Source organism: Oncorhynchus kisutch, linkage group LG28, assembly GCF_002021735.2.
Source record: "Oncorhynchus kisutch isolate 150728-3 linkage group LG28, Okis_V2, whole genome shotgun sequence".
NCBI lineage: Eukaryota > Metazoa > Chordata > Actinopteri > Salmoniformes > Salmonidae > Oncorhynchus > Oncorhynchus kisutch.
In genome coordinates this window covers 41,195,754-41,221,397 of record NC_034201.2, presented here as the reverse complement: position 1 = coordinate 41,221,397, position 25,644 = coordinate 41,195,754, and the positions used below count along the sequence as shown (strand labels likewise).

At 43.4% G+C, this 25,644-nt stretch overlaps 1 protein-coding gene across 1 annotated transcript; it reads left to right on the top strand.

Annotated features, from left to right (window-relative positions):
* The first annotated feature begins 660 nt into the window (after window positions 1–660).
* grxcr2 (glutaredoxin and cysteine rich domain containing 2) lies at window positions 661–10,114 on the top strand. Its single transcript, XM_031807687.1, has 3 exons — window positions 661–1,014; window positions 8,259–8,492; window positions 9,382–10,114. Exons 1-3 carry the CDS (start codon window positions 661–663, stop codon window positions 9,556–9,558), a joined length of 765 nt encoding a protein of 254 aa, XP_031663547.1. The 3' UTR covers window positions 9,559–10,114.
* The last annotated feature ends 15,530 nt before the right edge of the window (window positions 10,115–25,644 follow it).

Here is a 25,644-nt window from a genome sequence, read left to right as displayed (position 1 = left end):
ACTAGGTATTATTACTGCACTGTTGGAACTAGAAACACAAGCCTTTCACTGCACCTGCGAAAACAACTGCAAATCTGTGTACACAACCAATAAACTTTGATTTGATTTGAAAAGTGGCTAAAATACGGGATTGTTCCAGGATGCAGCCATGAAAAAATATAAAAATGTTTTAAACCATGACTCAGCAGTTGGGGGTGTTTGTTAAATTTGGATAAGCTTTTATTTTAATATGTACCACTGTAGCAGTAGAAATGTCCTTTTAAACAAATAGGAGAATGGATGAATTAGAATTATTTAGGACCACCTTGCATTTAGGGGGATTCATGTCTCATTCAGGGGGCCTGAGAACCCTCTTGGCCCCCTGTAATTCACACTCTGCTCCATGCCTACAATTCTTGCTTTTAGCAACACTCCACTACTCCTGCAAACATGATTATTTGATGATATGGTCTCAGTTTCCCCATTATCCTTTAGTGAATACGATCTGACACTGAATAATTCAGCTGTGGTAGCTAAAGACAGACAGCAGGTAGAGGCTGATCTCAAGCAGTCCATTGAACACCCCGTATCGTATCAGCTCCTTGTTCAGGTAGGTACAGTATATAGGGTCCTTAGGGTCTCAGGCGGATTCTCAAAGTCACATCTCCCAGCAGGAGAACCATGGAGGAGCTCCAGAGGAAACTGGACAAGAGGTATGACAGCGATCAGCTGTATGACAGCAAACCCAGAAAGGTGAGGTTCAAGCTGGCCTCGTCGGTCAGCGGCAGGGTGCTGAAGCATGTGTACGAGGATGGCCAGGAGCTGGACAGCCCAGAGGAGAAATACCCCCACAGCTTCCACAGCCACAAGATGCCCAGACACCTGGAGATGGAGCAGCTCTGTGGCTTCCAGGACATGCAGGACCAGGGTCTGTACCCCCCTACCGGACTGATGGCCCAGAGGATCAACGTCTACAGGGGGGGTGCTAACTACAGACCCTCTGCCCACAATGATACACCAGAGGGAGTCCCCAATGTGAGTAGTTGTGGCTTGGTTGAAAAAACATGCTATGAAACTGTTGATTTGTAGCACAATACACAACCTTCACCACACCCCTATTTGCTTTCATTGTCTTTTGTAATGCATGGTTAATCGTCTTAGATCAGTAATGTATTCTATCCTGGTGGGTGTCTGCTTGCCGATTAGAATCTAAGGGTCCGATTCAGACATAGGAAATGCACTCCCTTTGTCACGTTCTGACCTTAGTTCTTTTATTTATGTCTTTGTTTTAGTATGGTCAGGGCGTGAGTTTGGTAGGTTGTCTATGTTTGTTGTTCTCTTTGTGTTTTGAGTTTGGCCTGGTATGGTTCTCAATCAGAGGCAGGTGTCGTTAGTTGTCTCTGATTGAGAATCATACTTAGGTAGCCTTTTCCACCTGTGTTGCGTGGGTGTTTGTTTTCTGTCTCTGTGTCTTCACCAGACAGAACAGTTTCGTTTTCATTCGTTCGTTCTCCTTGTTATTTTGTTTTTGGTGTTCAATGTTAATAAATGATCAACATGGACACGTACCAAGCTGCATATTGGTCCGATCCTTCATACTCCTCGTCAGAGGAAGACGAATATCCATTACACCCTTCTCCTACTCACTTCTCAGTATTTGAGATTCAGACTTACAGGCTGACTACAACGCTTGAGTCGCGTGCGCAAGCGTTGCAAAATAAATGTAGAAATCTCTATTATTCAATTATTGCACCCACACTCTCGCACACCAACGAGCGTCTGGTTTGCTAAGGGATAAAATAGAAGTCTGTTCTATTTCTTGACGCAGATCGCGCTGCAAGTCCTGCCTCTCCCATCTCCTCATTGGTTTATAGAAGCAGGTACCCATGTGCCATCTCCTCATTGTTTATACCCACGTGGGTGACTGAAGACGAATGAGGTCAGTGGCGGTAATGCACCTAATTTATTAACGTTGCCAATTGCAATATAAAGTCAAGAGAAGAAAAAGCCTGGAAGGAAGAGAAATGACTAGAAACGATTCGGTTGACCATTTTATGTGTGGATTAATTGGTGGAGTAGAGGACCTTGTGCATTTCAGATAAATAGGACAAATTATTATTATTATTATTGGTTCAGAGTTTGTTTTGATATTTTAACCTGCGTGTCGTGATCACGTTAGGTGTGGGGAGACAGAATACATTTATGCACGATGGCGCACGCAGCCGGTTTGGGTTCCGTGTTCTTCAGTTACATAACGCACTCTGTAGGTGTGGCTGTCTTGCGAGCTCTGAATAAAATGTATTCAATCTCTGAAAACCCTCCCACTTGCTGGCCATTCAATAGGCTTTCAGTACACTTACTTATCTTAAGCCATCCATTTAAATACAGAGTACCTTTTAGTTATCCATTTGGCGACAGACTAGAAAATATCGAGAGAACGCTTTCAGAATATTAGGGATCAAAAAAAGAAAAGACATCTTAATATTTGCATATTCTTCTCCATTTCAGCAACAATTGGTAGATAAATTATTTGATTATTTAGGTTTAAGAATGTATTTATTAATCATAAAAACAGGTTTGAAGAGCCTTTACACACAAAAGAAAGAAAACAGTGATTTGATTCATTCAGAAAATTGCCACATTCAGTTATTTAACCCATGGTAATGTTAGATGAGTGTACATAGAATTATAATAGGGAGAATAGTGTACGCTAATAGGTTATACCCTCGTCTATTGCCTGCACTAACCATGGAACTGTAGATGACAACTAAGTATTGAGCCATGCGTCGGGTTCAAACTGTTATGGCTTGGTCTTGCGCTCCAGTCCATAATGATTTAATTACCCTGCATTACTTCTTTTATATTATCAACTGTTACTAATGATCCTCAGCAACAACCACACGGCCGTGACAGCGTTTACAGATGAAGCTAATGAAGGTTAACAAAACAATGTTTATAGCAACTGAAGGGAACAAACAGTACATTGGCAGTTTAATATGTGGTTATTAGGCCTAGTGATGGCTAATATTTAACATGATAGAAGTAAGAAACAGAGAAATTCGGGGTAGCCTATAATTAAGACATTCAAGAGTGCCCATGCCTGGAAATTAAAAGGCTGTACAATTTTAATTATGCATAATTGCAAAGCATTTCATAATAGCATATGAGCTGTTGGGCTATAGTTGATCAAACTGTGTTTAAATGAAGGACAAAACAATGTTTTTGTTGTATGCTGTTATTTACCAACCTCAATGTGTGTACAATACTGTGGCAATACAGCAATCAAGTATCAGCTGATCAGATAACAGTCACATCTTCAGTGTTTCATTCTCTGCAGCTAGTCAGGATAAATGTCTTTAGTCTGTCCTGTGAAGTTCAGACTGAACAAAATACGAAAAGCATAAGATGTTTACTTTTATCACTATGTCATATGTCTCCAAATTACATTTAATGAAAAGACTAAAAGACTAAGCAAGTATCAGTCCAATAAAAATATTATTATTATGATTGTACACTTACAAAGGCCCTCGGAGTGTTGTCAAGTTGTCCGCTGAATAGCAAGTGAATACACTTAAAAAGAGACAGTAAAACGTTGTAAACACACAATTAGTATTTTATCACACAGTTATTAACCACTAAAACAGACATTTTTATTCTGTCTATCAAATCAAAAAGATTCAAATGTTATTAGTCGCATGCTTCGTAAACAACAGGTGTGGACTGACAGTGAAATGCTTACTTATAATGTAGAGAGAAATAATAGAAAAGTAAAACACGTAATAATAAAAGTAGTAATAGCGCCGCCTCAGTAGTAATAGATACACAATGAGTAACAATAACTAGGCTTTATACAAGTAGTCCTGAGTCAATGTGCAGGAAAACGAGCAGGGTTGGACTGGGACCAAAAACTGGAACCAAAAACCTGTTTTTTCTAACACACCGGACCATGCACTTTGAATTGGAACACGGTGTGTTCAATAAAGACAGGAAAATGCATAATTGTTTGTGTGTTATTAGTTTAAGCAGACTGTGTTTGTCTATTGTTGTGACCTAGATGAAGTTCAGATCAAATTTTATGACCAATTTCTGCAGAAATCTATGTAATTCCAAAGGGTTCACATACTTTCTGTTGCCACTGTACCTCCTTGGGGACTCGGACAGTCGATGGTCCTAAAGTTATCTGGAGAGGTAAATTATTATAAGCTCAGCATAACTACGATTTCTTGCTTTCTCAAATGGCAACCAAAGCTTAACATACCTTGACTATTGGGCTTCAACGAAGTGTAGGGCGTCTGTGCTTCCAGTGGTCGACCGTCCAACCTCTCCAACTGCTCCAACTGCTCGTTGACTTCCACCGAGGTTAACCCTAAGACGACAAAGATAAAAAATATCAGTGTTATGGAAACTCAAACTAGCTTCATGTTATTTTGTTATCAAATGCAAATAGTTAGTCTGACATTGTTTCTATTCACTTTAACAGATGGTGACCCCAGCTAGAACGAAAGAGCAACGAGGTTTCCTAGGTCTTGCCTTCCTGTCATCCTTTCGTCCTTCTTCTAAACCAAGTAATTCGTCTGGATGTCGTAGCATTTGGTCCCCTTTTTGATTCTGCTCTGGTAGCTCTCCTTCTGTTTCTCCTGCGCCTTGTCCATGTTCAGTCTCACCTTGATTGATAACAGGAATAAATGCAATTATATTTCTATTTACAAATACATTACTTACATATCTCTTGCAGAGCCCGAAAATAAATTAACAACGGACAATCATTTTTACCTGGTCAAAAACCTCCACATCCTTCTCAATCTGTGTCCGAAGGTGGTCATCGAAGGCGTTCTGATCAAATCAAATGTATTTATATAGCCCTTCGTACATCAGCTGATATCTCAAAGTGCTGTACAGAAACCCAGCCTAAAACACCAAACAGCAAGCAATGCAGGTGTAGAAGCACAGTGGCTAGGAAAAACTCCCTAGAAAGGCCAAAACCTAGGAATAAACCTAGAGAGGAACCAGGCTATGAAGGGTGGCCAGTCTTCTTCTGGCTGTGCCGGGTGGAGATTATAACAGAACATGGCCAAGATGTTCAAATGTTCATAAATGACCAGCATGGTCAAATAATAATAATCACAGTAGTTGTCGAGGGTGCAACAAGTCAGCACCTCAGGAGTAAATGTCAGTTGGCTTTTAATAGCCGATCGTTGAGAGTATCTCTACCGCTCCTGCCATCTCTAGAGAGTTGAAAACAGCAGGTTTGGGACAAGTAGCACGTCCGGTGAACAGGTCAGGGTTCCATAGCCGCAGGCAGAACAGTTGAAACTGGAGCAGCAGCACGGCCAGGTGGACTGGGGACAGCAAGGAGTAATCATGCCAGGTAGTCCTGAGGCACAGACCTAGGGCTCAGGTCCTCAGAGAGAGAGAAAGAAAGAATTAGAGAGAGCATACTTAAATTCACACAGGACACCGGGTAAGACAGGAGAAATACTCCAGATATATCAGACTGACCCTAGCCCCCCGACACATAATCTACTGCAGCATAAATACTGGAGGCTGAGACAAGAGGGGTCAGGAGACACTGTGGAAAAAACATTAAGATCCACAACATTTATTCCATGGGACAAAACTAGGTCCAGAGTATGACTGTGGCAGTGAGTAGGTCCAGAGACATATTGTGATTGGGTAGGCTACATAGATTTCATGACTAGAAGCTCAAGAGATGAAAACGTTTAGTTTTGCCCAAATCTAGTTCGAGGCAAAGACAAGGTCTCAAGGTCGAATACATAAAATAACAAAATACTGCAAAGTTGCTAAGGAGCTAGAAGCACGGCTGCCCTATCTGTCTGCGCCATATTTTAATTCTATGACTTAGAAGGCTGGAGTCTTTAACAGTTTTTTGGCCTTCCTCTGACACCGCCTGGTTTTAAGGTCCTGGATGGCAGGGAGCTTGACTCCAGTGATGTACTGCGCCGTATGCACTACCCTCTGTAGCGCCGTGCAGTCGAATGCCAAGCAGTTGCCATACCAAGCAGTGATGCAGCAAGTCACGATGCTCTCAATGGTGCAGCTCTAAAACTTTTGGAGGATCTGAGGGCCTATGCCAAATATTTTTTTGTCTCCTGAGTAGGAAGAGGCATTGTTGTGCCCTCTTCACAACTGTGTTGGTGTGTTTGGACCATGATAGAGCAGTGATGTGGACACCAAGGAACTTGAAGCTCTCAACCTGCTCCACTACAGCCCCATTGATGAGAACGGTGGCGTGCTCGGTCCTCCTTTTCCTGTAGTCCACAATCAGCTCCTTAGTCTTGCTGACGTTGAGGGAGAGGTTGTTTTCCTGGCACTACACAGCCAGGTCTCTGGCCTCTTCCCTATAGGCTATCTCATCGTCGTCAGTGATCGGTCATACCACCATTGTGTCGTTGACAAACTTTATGATGGTGTTGGAGTCGTGCACACAATCATGGGTGATCGTGGGTGAACAGGGACTTGAGGGGACTAGGCCCCGTATTGACGGTCAGCGTGGCAGATCTGTTGTTGTTTACCCTCACCACCTGGGGGCGTCCCGTCAGGAAGTTCAGGATCCAGTTGCAGAGGGAGGTGTTAAGTCCCAGGGTCCTTAACTTAGTGATGAATTTGGAGGGAACTATTGTGTTGAATGCTGAGTTGTAGTCAATGACCAGCATTCTCATGTAGCTGTTTATTTTATCCAAGTGGGAAATGGTAGTGTGGAGTGCAATAGAGATTGCATCATCTGTCAGTGTGTTGGGGTAGTATGCAAATGGGAGTGGGTCCAGGGTGTCTGGGATGATGGTGTTGATGTGAGCCAAGACCAGCCTTTCAAAACATTTCATGGCTACAAATGTGATTGCTAAGAGGCAATAGTCATTTAGGCAGGTTACCTTGGAGTTCTTGGGCACAGGGTCTATGGTGGTCTGCTTGAAACATGTTTGTATTACAGACTGGGTCAGAGAGAGATAGAAAATATTAGTGAAGACTCTTTCCAGCTGGTCAGTGGGTGCTCTGAGTACTCATATGCTCTCTCTAATTCTCTCTTTCTTTCTCTCTCTCGGAGGACCTGAGCCCTAGGACCGTGCCCCAGGACTACCTGACATGATGACTCCTTGCTGTCCCCAGTCCACCTGACCGTGCTGCTGCTCCAGTTTCAACTGTTCTGCCTTATTATTATTCGACCATGCTGGTCATTTATGAACATTTGAACATCTTGGCCATGTTCTGTTATAATCTCCACCCGGCACAGCCAGAAGAGGACTGGCCACCCCACATAGCCTGGTTCCTCTCTAGGTTTCTTCCTAGGTTTTGGCCTTTCTAGGGAGTTTTTCCTAGCCACCGTGCTTCTACACCGGCATTGCTTGCTGTTTGGGGTTTTAGGCTGGGTTTCTGTACAGCACTTTGATATATCAGCTGATGTAAGAAAGGCTATATAAATACATTTGATTTGATTTGATTTTGATTTGATTTGAGTACTCGTCCTGGTAATCGATCTGGCCCTACAGCCTTGCGATTGTTAGCTTGTTTAAAGGTCTTGCTCACATTGACTGATCACACAGCGTGATCACACAGTCTTACGCATGGTTCAGTGTTGCTTGCCACAATGTGAGCATAGAAGGCATTTAGTCTGGTGTGCTCATGTAACTGGGCATCTTGTTAGAAGCCCCGCTACATTCAATGAGCATCAGAACCTATGTAGTATGATTCGATTTTAGTCCTGTATTGACGCTCTGCTTGTTTGATGGTTCGTCAAAGAGCGTTGCGGGACTTCTTATAAGCATTCAGGTTAGTGTCCCACTCCCACTCCAGTTCTAGCCTTTAGCTCAGTGTGGATGTTGCCTTTAATCCATGGCTTCTGGTTGGGATAAGTACGTACGGTCACTGTTGGGACGTCGTTGTCGTTTAACTTATTAATGAAGCCAGTGACTAATGTGGTAAACTCCTCAATGCCGTCGGATGAGTCTCTGAACATATCCCAGTCTGTGCTAGTGAAACAGTCCTGTTGCTTAGCATCCACTTCATCGGACCACTTCCATATTGGGCATGTCACTGGTACTTCCTGTATGAGTTTTAGCTTTAAGCAGGAATCCGGAGGATAGAGTTATTGTCAGATTTGCCAAATGGAGGATGAGAGAGAGCGTTGTATGCGTTTCTATGTGTGGAATCACCGGCCATTAGGAGCGACGCCTCTGTTGTTAACAAAGAGACACACATCAACTACTTTGTACTAAGTAATGCTCATCAAAGACCATGACCATGCTTTGTTGTTTGCCCTCTAGTCTTCAGTATTGGACTTCGGAAAGATAATAATCTACACCAGCAATCTGCGGATCATCCGGGCCCCTCGGAGGGAAGAAGGGATGGGGCGACATCCTCAGACCCCGGGGGGAGTGGACGAGTACTCAGAGGGGCGTAACAGAGGGGGTAAGAGGAGGCCCAAAGCCCTCTGTGCTCATGGGGAGGAGCAGAGCACACATCCACAGGACGGGGAGGAGCAGAGCACCCATCGACAGGTACGGGGTAAAAAGGCCTGACCAGAACACCTTGCACCGTGTTAATGTGCTTCAGCAATGCTATCCCCTTCTCTGTCTCTCTCTAACCACATCTCTGCCTACCGACTGCACAGATAGTGATGACTACTCAGTTTCTCTGCTGCCATTTATGAGCCGGGATACTCTCAGTAATTCCCCATGGTGGCTTCTTCAACTGATTGCCAGTTGCACTCTCTCCTTCTTTCTCCCCCCCTCACCCCCTTCTCTCCCCCTCCCTCTCACTCTCCCCCTCCCCCCTCTCTCCCCCTCCCTCTTGCTCCCGCCCTCCCCCCTCTCCCCCTCCCTCTCCCCCTTGCTCCCCCCTCTCCCTCTCCCTCTCCCCCTTGCTCCCCCTCCCTCTTGCTCCTCCCTCCCCCCCCCTCTTGCTCCCCCCTCCCCCCTCTCTCCCCCTCCCCCTCTCCCCCTCCCTCTTGCTCCCCCCTCCCCCCCTCCCTCTTGCCCCCCCCTCCCCTCTCTCTCCCCCTCCCTCTTGCTCCCCCCCTCCCCCTCTCTCCCCCTCCCTCTCACTCTCCCCCTCCCCCCTCTCTCCCCCTCCCTCTTGCTCTCCCCCTCGCTCCTCCATTCTCTCTCTCCCTCTCTTTCGGTCTTTCCATTCCTAACTCATCTCTCTTTCTCTCACTGGGTTTCTCATTTCCTCTGCCTCTCCATATTTTCTAATATTTCATTTTTTCTCTCTCCCTTTTTTGCCTTTTTAACATTCTCTGTTTGGACCCAGGTCATCTTTTTTTGACCTGTACTTTTCTACCATTATGTTTGATTCATTAGTAATGATATGTCATATGAGTTGACATGGGTGGCAGTGTTTCTCTGGGTTGTTAGTGACACTGTGTGTATGTGTGTGTGCCTCCAGCAGGATGCAGTGTCTGGCTGCCAGCATTGTGGAGGTTCGGGCTGTGCCCCCTGCTCTCTATGCCATGGCAGCAAGCTGTCAATGCTGGCCAACCGCTTCAATGAGTCTATCAGTGTGCTGCGATGCCAGGCCTGCTACCCTGATGGACTGGAGAGGTGCCAGTCCTGTACCAAATAACACCAACCACTGGCTGTGTGTGAGCCCATTGTCTCTCCTGATGTAATAGCACTGTAATATAAAATGGTTATGATGGTTATGGGAGCACTGCACATGTTTTTGTAAGGAATCAGAATCCAATAGTTGGAAGGGAAGGAGGCTACCATACGTGCAGCTGGCTGAACCATAGAGAACAAAGACACATGATAAGACAACAAAATCACTCTGTTGGTGGTAGGTGGTGCATCTGAGTCTCTGCTAAGATAACATGAACTACCAACTGGTTTCATGATGACTTATCATTTTAATTAAAATAATGTAAATTCATTGCATTTTATCCACAAGGGAAGCTGTCCTATCATCCCCACATTCACGAGAGAGAAAACCACTTTTATCTCCCATGTTAGCCCTATATATAAGGCTAATTGATGCTTTCATTTGGAGAGAGGGGAAGACTTTCAATAAATTATGGAGAGGCTTTTGGGCAGCTCTGGAGGTAGAAAGAAATGAATTAGTGTTTTATCTTCCTAATGCTGAGGTAATTGCTTCCAGAGTTGTCTTTGTGAGAATGAATAAAATGGACACATGCCTTATTTTCATTGGCTCTTCTTATTAGTCAATGAAGGAATCTACTTATACTCATAGAAACAGAATTAATAGAATGGGTGTCCACTCAAATTGCCAGGGTTAAAGGTTCCAAGCCCGTTCTATTCGTTCTATTTCTATGCTTATAACCCCAAATGTATAGTCTGTTTTTACTAGTATAAAATGGAGATACATGATGAGTGATTCAGCAAATATCCCTGAGAGAAGTTAGCATATATACAGTTGTTGCTGTGGCTTTCTTTTGGCTATATCTCACTTAACCATAGTCACAAAAATGCTTTCTTTCCTCTCTTTTTCCAAAGAGCTGGTCTCGTTCGTTCTCTCTCATCTCCTGTGTGGGGTGGGGGATAGTACTGCATCAAAGCTTTGAGTTGCTGCTTCTTACATGGATCCATCCTGCGGCATGGAGCGCTAGCTTCAATAATCCTGCGAGGTTCAACCCTCAGCCTTTCATTTCAGAACAGGAATACTGGCAGCTGGAAATCTCTCATCAGATGGTAGATGGCTTGGGTTCATGTGCTGTGTGCATTCGTGAACTGTGCTGCTCATTTCACATTCCAAGTTATTCCAGTTCATTTGAACGTTCATGAATAATTTCCAGTCATTATAGGGAGTTTTTTCTCTCCAAATGTAGTCTGTTTATAACCCAACATCGAAAGATGTCTTTATGCTCCATTTGTGAGGGTTTCCTTCTGTTCTCAATTGGCTAAACCCTGTGTATGCAACACCTTCCTTATTCACACATATAAAAGTGTGAAGTGGGTAAATATTCACAGGTTTACAGCCTCCCTTATCACTGGTGATAATCAGATAGCTTATGCACGTGTGAAGCAAAGTTTCAAATGACCCATGTAAAGATGGCTTGTCATTAAAAAGACTTCAGAATGTACTGAAAATGTAAACATGGCTGTGTTTGTGCTGGAATGTGGCCAAAGAGACTCCGCTCAGACTAGTTTCTTGGAGAGAAAAAAATTGGCCCTTATGTTTCTTATGATAGTCCTCTGAGGCCTTGTTTGTTGTTTGCTGTACACACAACTTTGACCTTTTGGCTTGCGGCCGTTTTCATCCAGCAGATATAGCGCTCATTAGATTGACCTCTGTCTTGGTGGTCCTCCTTTCATTTTGTCCACAGTGGTCTTCTGAGGATCCCAGCGAATCAGAGCAATTGAAAATAACAGTCAGTAATTCAAAACTGATAGCAATACGAACCACAGCACACTCTTAACTATTTGTTGTTACATTAGACCGACATGGTGTTAAGTTTGTTGTTACAAGGTACATGATGATGTGGTAACATGATGTTGTTACATGACATGTGATACCGTAATAGGCTACGCAGCCCTTGAGCTTGTAGGCCTACTGTTTGAGGAAGCTGAGAATAAGAAAAGATCTATCAGTATACAACTGAATATATTTATCTTAATGATTTCCTCATAACCACTTTTTGGGTGACATAACCTCTGTGTTATCCAGAGTATAATCCACCCTAGTATTGTGGAATGCAAATGGCTACACACATACACTGTACATTATCCAAGCAGTTGAGAAAGGTACTCTGAACATCTCAAGGATTCAAACTAGTCACGTTTTCCCCCTGAAATGGTCAAATCTGGAGGATAAATGTTGATCCTAAATGTCTGAAGCAACTGTAAATTACCGTAAATCCACTCCATCTTGAATTGCAAAAAGGGACTGTACAGAAACCCGTGCCTGTCAGACTTGGCTTCTGCTTTGAAGAAGTGGATTTTCAAACATCCAACTTTTTCTAGTTAGGCAGCATCAGTTGCGCAAAATGACAACACAGGAGGGCAGAGAGAGGGCGAGGGTAGCGCCAACATTTTGACAGGTCTCTTTATGAGTATGGTGGAGAGATCTGAGGGCTAGCCTGCTCCCCGGTTAATGGTTTGTGCTTCGCTGCCTGAGAGGTGGTCATATTTATAGATTTTCCCACGGCGATACATAACACAGGTATGATAGCCACTAGCGTTTAACTTCTTCACTGCTGGTGAGGAACTACTTTATTGGCAGAACACCAAGTTCCCATGAATGCAATTTTGAGACAAAAAGACTGTTGGTTAGGTAAAGTACTTTTTTTATTCATGAACGTCTAGGCTACATGGGAAACAATGGAGGTTGCTGAGGGGAGGATGGCTCATAATAATGGCAGGAATGGAGTGAATGGAATGGCATCAAACACATAAAAAACAAATGTTTGATTCCATTCCATTTACTCCGTTCCTGCCATTATTATGAGCCATCCTCCCCTCAGTTGCCTCCACATAATAGGAAAGTGTTCGATGTGTAGGCCTACATGACAACAAGTCACCTGATATTATGGTTGAATATTTTCTGGGTAATTTACAAATCTTCCATTCCGGGGTAACCCTGTATTTCCCGCAAAAACAGGAAGTGTCATTCAAAAGCTTTATAAAACATAGAAATGTCTGGAGCTTTGATCAGCATGAAAAGTAAAACCTGATGCTATTGGAGCCTGATGAGCCACACATTAATGACATTTAATGAGCCCAAGCTCAAAAAAGCCCAAATGATTTTGCCGTTGTCCAATACATATATGATAGAGGCTACTGCACATTACACACAACAGAAAAACAAAAAAGCCCAAATGATTTTGCCGTTGTCCAATACATATATGATAGAGGCTACTGCACATTACACACAACAGAAAAACAGAAAAGCCCAAAGATGTAGCTTATTATATGCTCTCTTGGGAAAATACATTAAACTGTTAATGTTCATTTATCTACCATAAGCGTCCTCCAACGTCATTTAAGAGAATTTGGCAGTACGTCCAACTGGCTATACAACTGTACAACGTGTAACCACACCAGCCCAGGACCTCCACATTTGGCTTCTTCACCTGCGGGATTGTCAGAGACAAGCCACCCGGACAGCTGATGAAACTGAGAAGTAGTTATGTTTGTAATAAAGCCCTTTTGTGTGACAAAAATAAATTCTGATTGGCTGGACCTGGCTCCCCAGTGGGTGGGCCTCTGCCCTCCCAGGCCCACTCACAGCTGCGCCCCTGCCCGGTCATGCGAAATCTATAGATTAGGGCCTAATTCATTTGTTTCAATTGACTGATTTTCTTATATTAACTGTAACTCTGTAAAATCTATTCAATTATTGCATGTTGCATTTATATTTTTGTTCAGTATAGATCTTGAAGGTACACATATCCCATATACTGCACCTGGAATATTCAATGAGTGTACAAAACATTAAGAACATCTTCCTAATATTGCATTGCACCCCTCCCTTTTACCCTCATAACAGCCTCAATTCATCATGGCATGGACTCTGTCAAAAACATTCCACAAGGATGCTGGCTCATGCTGACTCCAATGCTTCCCACCACTGGATGTTCTTTGGGTGGTGGAACATTCTTCATACACACGGGAAACTGTTGACCGTAAAAAATCCAGCAGGGTTGCAGTTTTTGACACCAAATTGGTGCACCTGGCACTTACCATTACCATACCTCATTCAAAGGTACATAAAAATCGTCTTGTGCATTCACCCTCTGAATGGCACACATACACAATCCATGTCTCAATTGTCTTTGAAATGTTTCTTTAACCTGTTTCCTCCCCTTCATCTACACGGATTGAAGTGGATTTAACAAGTGACATCAATAAGTGATCATAACTTTCACCTGGATTCACCTGGTCAGTCTATGTCATGGAAAGAGCAGGTGTTCCTAATGTTTTGTAGGTGTTCCTAATGCGCATGTTCAGGGGGTTTCTTTTCCTGCCATGTTTTTTTTCTCTACTACAGTATGATATTTCTTAAAGACACTATTTGGTGTTATTGCACCATGATCAGCACCATGGACAGTTCCAACACTGTGTAAGATCACTCACATTTACAAGGCCCTAGGGAAAGGATGCTTACTCATAGCATCTGCTGACCAGTTGGCAAGTGTCTTCACTGACATTTTCAAACTCTCCCTGACCTAGTCTGTAATACTTGCATGTTTCAGGCAGACCACTATAGTCCCTATGCCCAAGAATGCCAAGGTAACCTGTCTAAATGACTCACATCAGTGGCCATGAAATACTTTGAAAGGCTGGTCATGGCTCACATCAGCACCATCATCCCAGACACCCTGGAGTAGACCCACTACAATTTCCATACAGCCCCACAGATCCACTGATGACGCAATCACCATTACAATGCACAATGCCATATCCCTACCTGGAAAAGAGGAATACCAAAGTAAGAAAGCTGTTCATCGACTACAGCGCAGCCTTCAATTCCATAGTACTCTTCACGCTCATCACTGAGCTCAAGTCCATGGGATTAAACCCCTCTCAGTACAATTGGGTCCTAGACATCCTGACAGGCCGACCTCAGGTGGTAAAGGTAGGCAACAACACCTCCACCACGTTGATCCTCAACGCGTGGGTCTCACAAGGGTGCGTGCTCAGCCCCCTCCTGTACTCCTGTTCACCCATGACTGACTGGCCACACAGGTCTGTAACTCAACCATTACGTTTGCTGACGACACAACAGCCTGATTACCAACAACGACGAGACAGGAAAATGACCTCTCCCTCAACATCAACAAAATGAAGAAGCTTGGACTACAGGAGTCAACAGAGAGAGCATGCCCATTTTGACAGGGCTGCAGTGTTAATGGTCAAACGCTTTTAAGTTCCTTGGCGTGCACATCACTGAGGACTTGAAATAGCCCCTTCACACACACAGTGGGCTGAAGAAATGATGCTTGGTCCATAAGATCCTCGCAAGCTTCTAGAGATGTACCATTGGGAGTATTCTTTCGGACTGTATCACTGCCTGGTACGGCAACTGCACCGCCCAACGCATCATCAGGGGCACACTGCCTGCCCTCCAGGACATCTACAGCACATACTGTCACAGGAAGGCCAAGAAGTTCATCAAGGACCTCAGCCACCTTAGCCACGGCCTGTTCACCCTGCTACCGGCTAGAAGGCAGGGAAAGTACACGTGCATCAAAGCTGGGACCGAGACACTGAAAAACAGGTTCTATCTCAAGGCCATCAGACTGTTAAATAGTCACCACTAGCAGGCCCCCGCCCAGTACCCTGCTCTGAACTTTTGTCACTGTCACTTGCCGGCTACCACCCGGTACTCTACCCTGCACCTTAGAGACTGCTGCCCTATGTACATAGTCATTGAGCATTGGTTACTTTAATAATGTTCACGTAATGTTTAACCCAGTCTATATGTGTATACTGTATACTATACACTATATGTATACTATACTTCTAGTCATGGCTTATCCTATATAACTACTGCTGTACACACTTTTCCTATTCAGATGTTGTCCATACTGTATAGACACAATTCGCATACATACTATACATATACAGATGTGCTCAAATTTGTTTGTACCCTTGAAGCTCTTTGAAATAATGCTTAATTCCTCCTGAAGAGTGATGCAATTAATTTACAATGTCTACTTGCATGCCTTTGGTATGTCATAGAATGAAGCAAAGAAGCTGTGAAAGGATATGAATTATTGCTTATTCTACAAAGATATTCTAAAATGGCCTGGACACATTTGTTAGAAAAGATCATAAATAATTGGAATATAGGGATATTTGAAACTAATTTGTTTCTTTAATTAGTATCACACATCTTCAATCTTGTAATGAAGTCAGTCAGCCTATTTAAATGGAGAAAAGTAGTCACTGTGCTGTTTGGTATCATTGTGTGTGCCACACTGAACATGGACCAGAGAAAGGAGAGATTTGTCTGAGGAGATCAGAAAGAAAATAACAGACAAGCATGGTAAAGGTAAAGGCTACAAGACTATCTCCAAGCAGCTCAATGTTCCTGTGACAACAGATGCAAATATTATTAAGAAGTTTAAGGTTCATGGAACTGTAGCCAACCTCCCTGGGCGGGGCCGCAAGAGGAAAATCAACCCCAGATTGAACAGAAGGATAGTGCGAATGTTAGAAAAAGAACCAAGGCCAAAGAGATACAAGCTGAACTCCAAGGTGAAGGTACGTCAGTTTCTGAGCGAGAGAGGGCTCCATGGAAGAAGACCCAGGAGAACTCTACTTTTGAAAGAAAAACATAGGAAAATCCAGACTGGAATTTGCTCAAATACAAATTGACAAGCCACAATCCTTCTGGGAGAATGTCCTTTGGACAGATGAATCAAAACTGAAGCTTTTTGGCAAGTCACATCAGTTCTATGTTCAAAAAATGAAGCTTTCAAAGAAAAGAATACCATAACCTACAGTGAAACATGGAGGAGGCTCGGTTATGTTTTGGGGCTGCTTTGCTGCACATGGCACAGTGTGCCTTGAATCTGTGCAGGGCACAATGAAATCTCAAGACTATCAAGGCAAAATGGAGCGAAACGTACTGCCCAATGTCAGAAAGCTCTGTCTCAGTCGCAGGTCATAGGTCCTGCAACAGGATAATGAACCAAAACACACAGCTAAAAGCACCCAAGAATGGATAAGAACAAAACATTGGACTATTCAAGTGGCCTTCTGTGAGTCCTGATCTGAATCCTATCAAACATCTATGGAAAGAGCTGAAACTTGCAGTCTGGAGAAGGCACCCATCAAACCTGAGACAGCTAGAGCAGATTGCTCAGGAAGAGTGGGCCAAACTACCTGTTAACAGATGTAGAAGTCTCATTGAGAGCTACAGAAAATGTTTGATTGCAGTGATTGCCTCTAAACGTGGTGCAACAAAATATTAGGTTAAGGGTCCCATCATTTTTGTCCATGCCATTTTCCCGGCTAGCTGTCTGAATCGCCGTGACCCCAACCAACCTCACTCCTCCCTGGACCCTTATGATCTCTCGGCTAAGCATGCCTCTCCTTTAGAGGTCGACCAATTAATCGGAATGGACGATTAATTAGGACCAATTTCAAGTTTTCATAACAATCGGAAATCTGTATTTTTGGGCGCCGATTTTGCCGATTTTTTTTTTTTTTTTGACTTTTATTTAACTAGGCAAGTCAGTTAAGAACACATTCTTATTGTCAATGACGACCTAGGAACGGTGGGTTAACTGCTTTGTTCAGGGGCAGAATGGCAGATTTTCACCTTGTCAGCTCGGGGGATCCATTCTTGCAACCCTATGGTTAACTAGTCCAACGCTCTAACCACCTGCATCTCATTGCACTCCACGAGGAGCCTGCCTGTTACGCGAATGCAGTAGCAGCCAAGGTAAGTTGCTAGCTAGCATTAAACTTATCCTATAAAAAACAATCAAACATAATCACTAGTTAACTACACATGGTTGATGTTACTACTCGTTTATCTAGCGTGTCCTGCATTGCATATAATTGATGCAACGCTGGGGAATGATTTAACAAAAGCGCATTTGCGAAAAAAGCACAATCGTTGGACGACTGTACCTAACCATAAACACCAATTCCTTTCTTAAAATCAATACACAGAAGTATATATTTTTAAACCTGCATATTTAGCTAAAAGAAATCCAGGTTAGCAGGCAATATTAACCAGGTGAAATTGTGTCAGGGTATATGCAACAGTTTGGGCAGCCTGGCTCATTGCGAACTAATTTGCCAGAATTGTACATAATTATGACATAACATTGAAGGTTGTGTAATGTAACAAGAATATTTAGACTTAGGGATGCCACCCGTTAGATAAAATACAGAACGGTTCCATATTTCACAGAAAAAATAAACGTTTTGTTTTCGAAATGATAGTTTCCGGATTCGACCATATTAATGACCAAAGGCTTGTATTACTGTGTGTTATTATGTTATAATTAAGTCTATGATTTGATAGAGCAGTCTGACTGAGTGATGGTAGGCAGCAGCAGGCTCGTAAGCATTCATTCAAACAGCACTTTCGTGCATTTTGCCAGCAGCTCGCAAGCAGAGCGCTGTTTATGACTTCAAGCCTATCAGCTTAATGGCTGGTGTAACCGATGTGAAATGGCTAGCTAGTTAGCGGGATGCGAGCTAATAGTGTTTCAAATGTCACTCGCTCTGAGACATGGAGTAGTTATTCCACTTGCTCTGCAAGGAGCGATGGGAGCGATGGGTAACGCTGCTTCAAGTGTGGCTGTTGTCGATGTGTTCCTGGTTCGAGCCAAGGTAGGAGCGAGGAGAGGGACGGAAGCTATACTGTTACACTGGCAATACTATAGTGCCTATAAGAACATCCAATAGTCAAAGGTATATGAAATACAAATGGTACAGAGAGAAATAGTCCTATAAATACTATATTAACTACAACCTAAAACCTCTTACCGTGGAATATTGGAATAAGTCTCATGTTAAAAGGAACCACCAACTTTCATATGTTCTCATGTTCTGAGCAAGGAACTCAAACGTTAGCTTTTTTTACATGGCACATATTGCACTTTTACTTCTCCAACACTTTGTTTTACTTCTCCAAATTGAACATGTTTCATTATTTATTTGAGGCTAAATAGATTTTTATTGATGTATTATATTACGTTAAAATAAGTATTGTTGTAATTGTCATTATTACAAATAAAATAAATAAATCGGCCGATTAATCGGTATTTTTTGGTCCTCCAATAATTGGTATCGGTATCCACGTTGAAAAATCATAATCGGTCGACCTCTACTCTCCTTAATGTCAATATGCCTTGTCCATTGCTGTTCTGGTTAGTGTTTATTGGCTTATTTAACTGTAGAGCCTCTAGCCCTGCTCATTATACCTTATCCAACCTTTCAGTTCCACCACCCACACATGCGATGACATCACCTGGTTTCAATGATGTTTCTAGAGACAATATCTCTCCCATCATCACTCAATGCCTAGGTTTACCACCACTGTATTCACATCCTACCATACCTTTGTCTGTACATTATACCTTGAAGCTATTTTATCTCCCCCAGAAACCTGCTCATTTTACTCTCTGTTCCAGACGTCCTAGACGACCAATTCTCATAGCTTTTAGCCGCACCCTTATCCTACTCCTCCTCTTTTCCTCTGGTGATGTAGAGGTGAATCCAGGCCCTGCAGTGCCTAGCTCCACTCCTATTCCCCAGGCACTCTCTTTTGAAGACTTCTGTAACAGTAATAGCCTTGGTTTCATGCATGTTAGCATTAGAAGCCTCCTCCCTAAGCCTCCTCCCTAAGTTTGTTTTATTCACTGCTTTAGCACACTCTGCCAACCCGGATGTCCTAGCCGTGTCTGAATCCTGGCTTAGGAAGACCACCAAAACCTCTGAAATCTCCATGCCTAACTATAACATTTTCAGACAAGATAGAATGGGCAAAGAGGGAGGGGTTGCAATCTACTGCAGAGATAGCCTCCAGACTTCTGTCCTACTATCCAGGTCTGTACCCAAACAATTTGAACTTATACTTTTAAAAATCCACCTCTCTAAAAACAAGTCTCTCACTGTTGCCACCTGCTATAGACCACCCTCTGCCCCCAGCTGTGCCCTGGACACCATATTTGAACTGATTGCCCCCCATCTATCTTCAGAGCTCGTGCTGCTAGTTGACCTAAACTGGAACATGCTTAACACCCCAGCCATCCTACAATCTAAGCTTGATAACCTCAATCTCACACAAATTATCAATGAACCTACCAGGTACCACCCCAAAGCCGTAAACACTGGCACCCTCATAGATATCATCCTAACCAACTTGCCCTCTAAATACACCTCTGCTGTTTTCAACCAAGATCTCAGCGATCACTGCCTCATTGCCTGCATCCGTAATGGGTCAGCGGTCAAACGACCTCCACTCATCACTGTCAAATGGGGGGATGGTGGGTGGGGACACATGGTGTGTTCAGGGTGATGAGCTGTGTTGCTTTTACACCAAACATAACGTTTTGCATTGTTGCCAAAAAGTTCAATTTTGGTTTCATCTGACCAGAGCACCTTCTTCCACATGTTTGGTGTGTCTCCCAGGTGGCTTGTGGCAAACTTTAAATGACACTTTTTATGGATATCTTTAAGAAATGGCTTTCTTCTTGCCAGTCTTCAATAAAGGCCAGATTTGTGCAATATACGAATGATTGTTGTCCTATGGACAGAGTCTCCCACCTCAGCTGTAGATCTCTGCAGTTCATCCAGAGTGATCATGGGCCTCTTGGCTGCATCTCTGATCAGTCTTCTCCTTGTATGAGCTGAAAGTTTAGAGGGACGGCCAGGTCTTGGTAGATTTGCAGTGGTCTGATACTCCTTCCATTTCAATATTATCGCTTGCACAGTGCTCCTTGGGATGTTTAAAGCTTGGGAAATCTTTTTGTATCCAAATCCGGCTTTAAACTTCTTCACAACAGTATCTCGGACCTGCCTGGTGTGTTCCTTGTTCTTCATGATGCTCTCTGCGCTTTTAACGGACCTCTGAGACTATCACAGTGCAGGTGCATTTATACGGAGACTTGATTACACACAGGTGGATTGTATTTATCATCATTAGTCATTTAGGTCAACATTGGATCATTCAGAGATCCTCACTGAACTTCTGGAGAGAGTTTGCTGCAATGAAAGTAAAGGGGCTGAATAATTTTGCACGCCCAATTTTTCCGTTTTTGATTTGTTAAAAAAGTTTGAAATATCCAATAAATGTCGTTCCACTTCATGATTGTGTCCCACTTGTTGTTGATTCTTCACAAAAAAATACAGTTTTATATCTTTATGTTTGAAGCCTGAAATGTGGTAAAAGATCGCAAAGTTCAAGGGGGCCGAATACTTTCGCAAGGCACTGTATATATATTTGTACTCTGACATTGCTCATTCTGTTATGTCTTAATTTCTTGTTTTTTACTTTTAGATATTGTATGCATTGTTATTGTATTGCTAGATATTCCTGCATTGTTGGAGCTGGAAACAATCATTTCACTGCACTTGCGATAACATCTGCAAAACTGTATATGCGACCAATAAACTTTTGATTTTAAATTTGATTTTAAAATGGAAACTCACTTAGAGTTCTTAGACCAGTAATAATAGTCATTGGTAAGTCCATTAAGCACCTGTGAAAAATAGTTGAAAAGAGAGAGGCTCTATTATATGCTTGTGGGCACACAGTTCTCCTGACAGCTGCTTTTTCTCAGATGAGGCCATCGCAGCGGCGCCACCGCTACCCGTACCTCGGTGTCCAGAGTCAGCTTTCAATGAACTAGGGCCAATGAGTGATATTTTTCAGGCCATTGTGTCACTAGATTGGATTTCCTTCTCTCTATAGGTCAGGGCACCGTGTGGTGTCGGGAGAACGGCACGGAGCTGGAATGTGGTGCTTGGCCTTCAAAGGGAGCCGTTCCCCACAGACCTCACCAGGGGAGTTCGCTAATCGCTCAGAACTCCTCTACAAATGAGGCACCAAAGGATTTTGCTGACACACATAAAACAAAGTGGGCACCATGTATATGGTAATTCATCAATCGTTCAACTTGTGTAGATATTACAGGCCTGCTGTAATCATGGGGTGGTGTACATCGATGGGGTCATCTTAGACCGTGCACATCTGACTGGTTAAAGGAGAATGGGGAACAAAACAGGTTGTAAAGCTGTAGATGCATCTTGTATATTGACATATCCACATGTATATTAAGATCCTGATGTAGGCTATATTGGATCTGCTAAGCCAGCAGTTTTGTCCCATGGGTGTAGAGATGAAAGCGATATTGAGATACGGTGCCAGTTTTGTAATGCTCTTTTGTAATGCTGGCACATTTTAATGCCAGTAAATTAGATAAATTTCCCTTCCAATTAAATCAACTAGAGAAAGAACATCTATTTTGTTATTATGTCTATCAACAGTGAAATGCCTTTGATGACTTCTACGTGAGGACTGGGTTCATAGCTGGGAATATACAGTATGTCATTGGTCAGGCTGGGTTCATAGCTGGGAATATACACTATGCCATTGGTCAGGCTGGGTTCATAGCTGGGAATATACGGTATGCCATTGGTCGGGCTGGATTCATAGCTGGGAATATACGGTATGCCATTGGTCGGGCTGAGTTCATAGCTGGGAATATACAGTATGTCATTGGTCAGGCTGGGTTCATAGCTGGGAATATACTGTATGCCATTGGTCGTGCTGGGTTCATAGCAGGCAATATACAGTATGTCATTGGTCAGGCTGGGTTCATAGCAGGGAATATACAGTATGTCATTGGTCGGGCTGAGTTCATAGCAGGGAATATACAGTATGGGTTCATAGCTGGGAATATACGGTATGCCATTGGTCGGGCTGGATTCATAGCTGGGAATATACGGTATGCCATTGGTCGGGCTGAGTTCATAGCTGGGAACATACAGTATGTCATTGGTCAGGCTGGGTTCATAGCAGGGAATATACAGTATGTCATTGGTCGGGCTGAGTTCATAGCAGGGAATATACAGTATGTCATTGGTCGGGCTGAGTTCATAGCAGGGAATATACAGTATGTCATTGGTCGGGCTGAGTTCATAGCAGGGAATATACAGTATGTCATTGGTCGGGCTGAGTTCATAGCAGGGAATATACAGTATGTCATTGGTCGGGCTGAGTTCATAGCAGGGAATATACAGTATGTCATTGGTCGGGCTGAGTTCATAGCAGGGAATATACAGTATGTCATTGGTCGGGCTGAGTTCATAGCTGGGAATATACAGTATGTCATTGGTCGGGCTGAGTTCATAGCAGGCAATATACAGTATGTCATTGGTCGGGCTGAGTTCATAGCAGGCAATATACAGTATCCCGGGGTTTGGCAACAGGCGGCCAGCGGACCAAATCCACATTGGAAGTGTTTTTTTGTGGGGTAAAAAAAAGACTGTAAAATCACCAGGAAATCAGCAAGAAACATTCCACAAATAAAATAAAAAACTGATATACAGTATGTTATTGCGTCTCAATGTAATCAAGGTATGAAATTGTTATTATTTTCAAATACAATCTCATTTTGGGCTTAGTTGTGTTCAATTTGCAGTGTGTCATTGATTACATTTATGTTCCAGCCCGCTAACCTTCCGCTCCGACAGAAATCGCCGCAAGGCTGAATCTACTGTAGATAGTTGTCATTCTCTGACAGAGATCAAAGACTTGATCTGCCCACAATGTAATAAAAATGATGACATCTGTTGCAAAAACAAACCCTATAATGTTCAGACAGATTCCAGGTGGATGTTATCTGAAGAACAATCTGTCCACTGTGTTTTGATACTGTTTCAGTTGGTTAGAGGAACAATGTAACTACTGCAGCTTAACCACAGGCTCCTGCGCTACCTGACGGAGGTGCTTTAAGCAAGAACAACTGCTCTGCTGTGCTATGCAGTTGTGCCCGAGGAACTAGCGTGACTGCTTTGGAAAAAATGCATTTGCATTCCGCCTCACTGTTTATCCTTTTCATATTATTCCTCTTTATTTCTTAAAACAAATAAATATATGGGGTGAAAATGATGCAGCAAGCTCGAAGGAGAATACGTTCCTCACTTGGGAGAAAGACACAGCCCTGAAGAATACTAAAGAGTCCAGGTTTGGTTTCCCGCCTCTCAGAACAAAGGGTACATTTTCCATCAAAGAGCAACAAAAACTGCTGGCATAAATATGTCTCCTAGTTTGTGTGCTGAGGCCAGAGGTGGCTACGCCAAGGGACGTGTTCAAACTGCAGAACGCTAGTTGAGCCTTTTACAAACGGTCACAAAGAAAATCGTACTTTTCAACTCACAAAGAATGTTTTGGCAACCACATCAATAGCTTACACTTAAGATTGAGTGGGGGAAAAATACAAGTCTGTAAGGATCCAAATATTGCCCAATGAACAACAAAGCATTTAACGGGATCACTACTTTGGAAGGTATTTGACACAACTACGGTATGTACTCTGGGACTTTAACAAGAGTTCTACTTAATTATATGACTCAAATATTTGTTTTTATTTAACCTTTTTTTTTACGAGGCAAGTCAGTTAAGAACAAATTCTTATTTAAAATGACGGCCTACACCCCTGGCCAAACCCTTCCCTAAACCAGACGACGGTGGACCAATTGTGCGCCGCCCTATGGGACTCCTGATCACAGCCTGGGAACAAACCAGGGTCTGTAGTGACGCAATGAAGTGCCTTTGACCCCTGTGCCACACCGGAGGCAAAGTCAATTTTAAAGTCATTTGTCACACATCACTTAAAGTTAGTGTTTGTGATAAGGCCAATCTTTACTTTCAGGACATCCAAGGGCCTTTGGGCCAAGTGAAACAGAACAGGGCTCTGGACTACCATGACCTAATTCTCCATCTAGTTCCCAAGTGACCTCCTGTCCTGTACTAGAGTGTGAGGGGAATAGGGACACACCTCAAAGGTAACTCAGAGTTACAGGGACTTTATCATAGTAAAATGTGTACTGTGTCAGAGGGCACTGACTGACGTTTTCTTTCACAGAAGAATACCACTCAGTCTACTAGAGGAAATGAGTCAACGGATGTCTTCATTATTCTGAATAGAACCTTTCCCATTAGGCACTGTGTTGTTGTTTCACCAGTGGGAGGGCCTGGTGACTTAATACAACTTTGGTGGGTATGTATATTTGTCTTGTTTCACACATGTACATGTGTATATTAATGTGTGAATTGGAAATGTGTTTTTTGCATATCCCGACTCTCCCTGAGACACCCTCGGAGAGCGGGGTCACGGCCAGGGTCTGCCATTATCAACGGTGACCCTGGAGAAATTAGGGTTAAGTGCCTGGCTCAATTACTGGCCCAATGCTCTAACCGCTAGGCTAACTGCCGCCCACCACCAGACGTCACAGCTACGTACTGTACATATGTGAAATACCCGTGCATCTGTTGTCCCTTTCAAAATCACTGATCTGGGTGAAACGAGGTCATCCATCCTCGCAACTTTGCCCACCGTAGCCCCACCTTGGACACTGCTGAAAACACCGTAGCCCCACCTTGGACACTGCTGAAAACACCGTAGCCCCACCTTGGACACTGCTGAAAACACCGTAGCCCCACCTTGGACACTGCTGAAAACACCGTAGCCCCACCTTGGACACTGCTGAAAACACCGTAGCCCCACCTTGGACACTGCTGAAAACACCGTAGCCCCACCTTGGACACTGCTGAAAACACCGTAGCCCCACCTTGGACACTGCTGAAAACACCGTAGCCCCACCTTGGACACTGCTGAAAACACCGTAGCCCCACCTTGGACACTGCTGAAAACACCGTAGCCCCACCTTGGACACTGCTGAAAACACCGTAGCCCCACCTTGGACACTGCTGAAAACACCGTAGCCCCACCTTGGACACTGCTGAAAACACCGTAGCCCCACCTTGGACACTGCTGAAAACACCGTAGCCCCACCTTGGACACTGCTGAAAACACCGTAGCCCCACCTTGGACACTGCTGAAAACACCGTAGCCCCACCTTGGACACTGCTGAAAACAAGCATTTTGCTGCACCTGCTTTAACATCTGCTAATATGTGTATAAAACAAATAAACGTTGATTTGATCTGGATTTAGCAGTAAAGTCTGAGTCAAACACACTTTCAGTAACCAAGGTTGGAT

Coding starts and splice junctions, on each gene's coding strand:
- grxcr2 (XM_031807687.1), top strand. CDS start 661: ATGGAGGAGCTCCAGAGGAAACTGGACAAGAGGTATGACAGCGATCAG. Junction 1,015..8,258: donor CACCAGAGGGAGTCCCCAAT/GTGAGTAGTTGT, acceptor TTTGCCCTCTAG/TCTTCAGTATTGGACTTCGG. Junction 8,493..9,381: donor AGCAGAGCACCCATCGACAG/GTACGGGGTAAA, acceptor GTGTGCCTCCAG/CAGGATGCAGTGTCTGGCTG.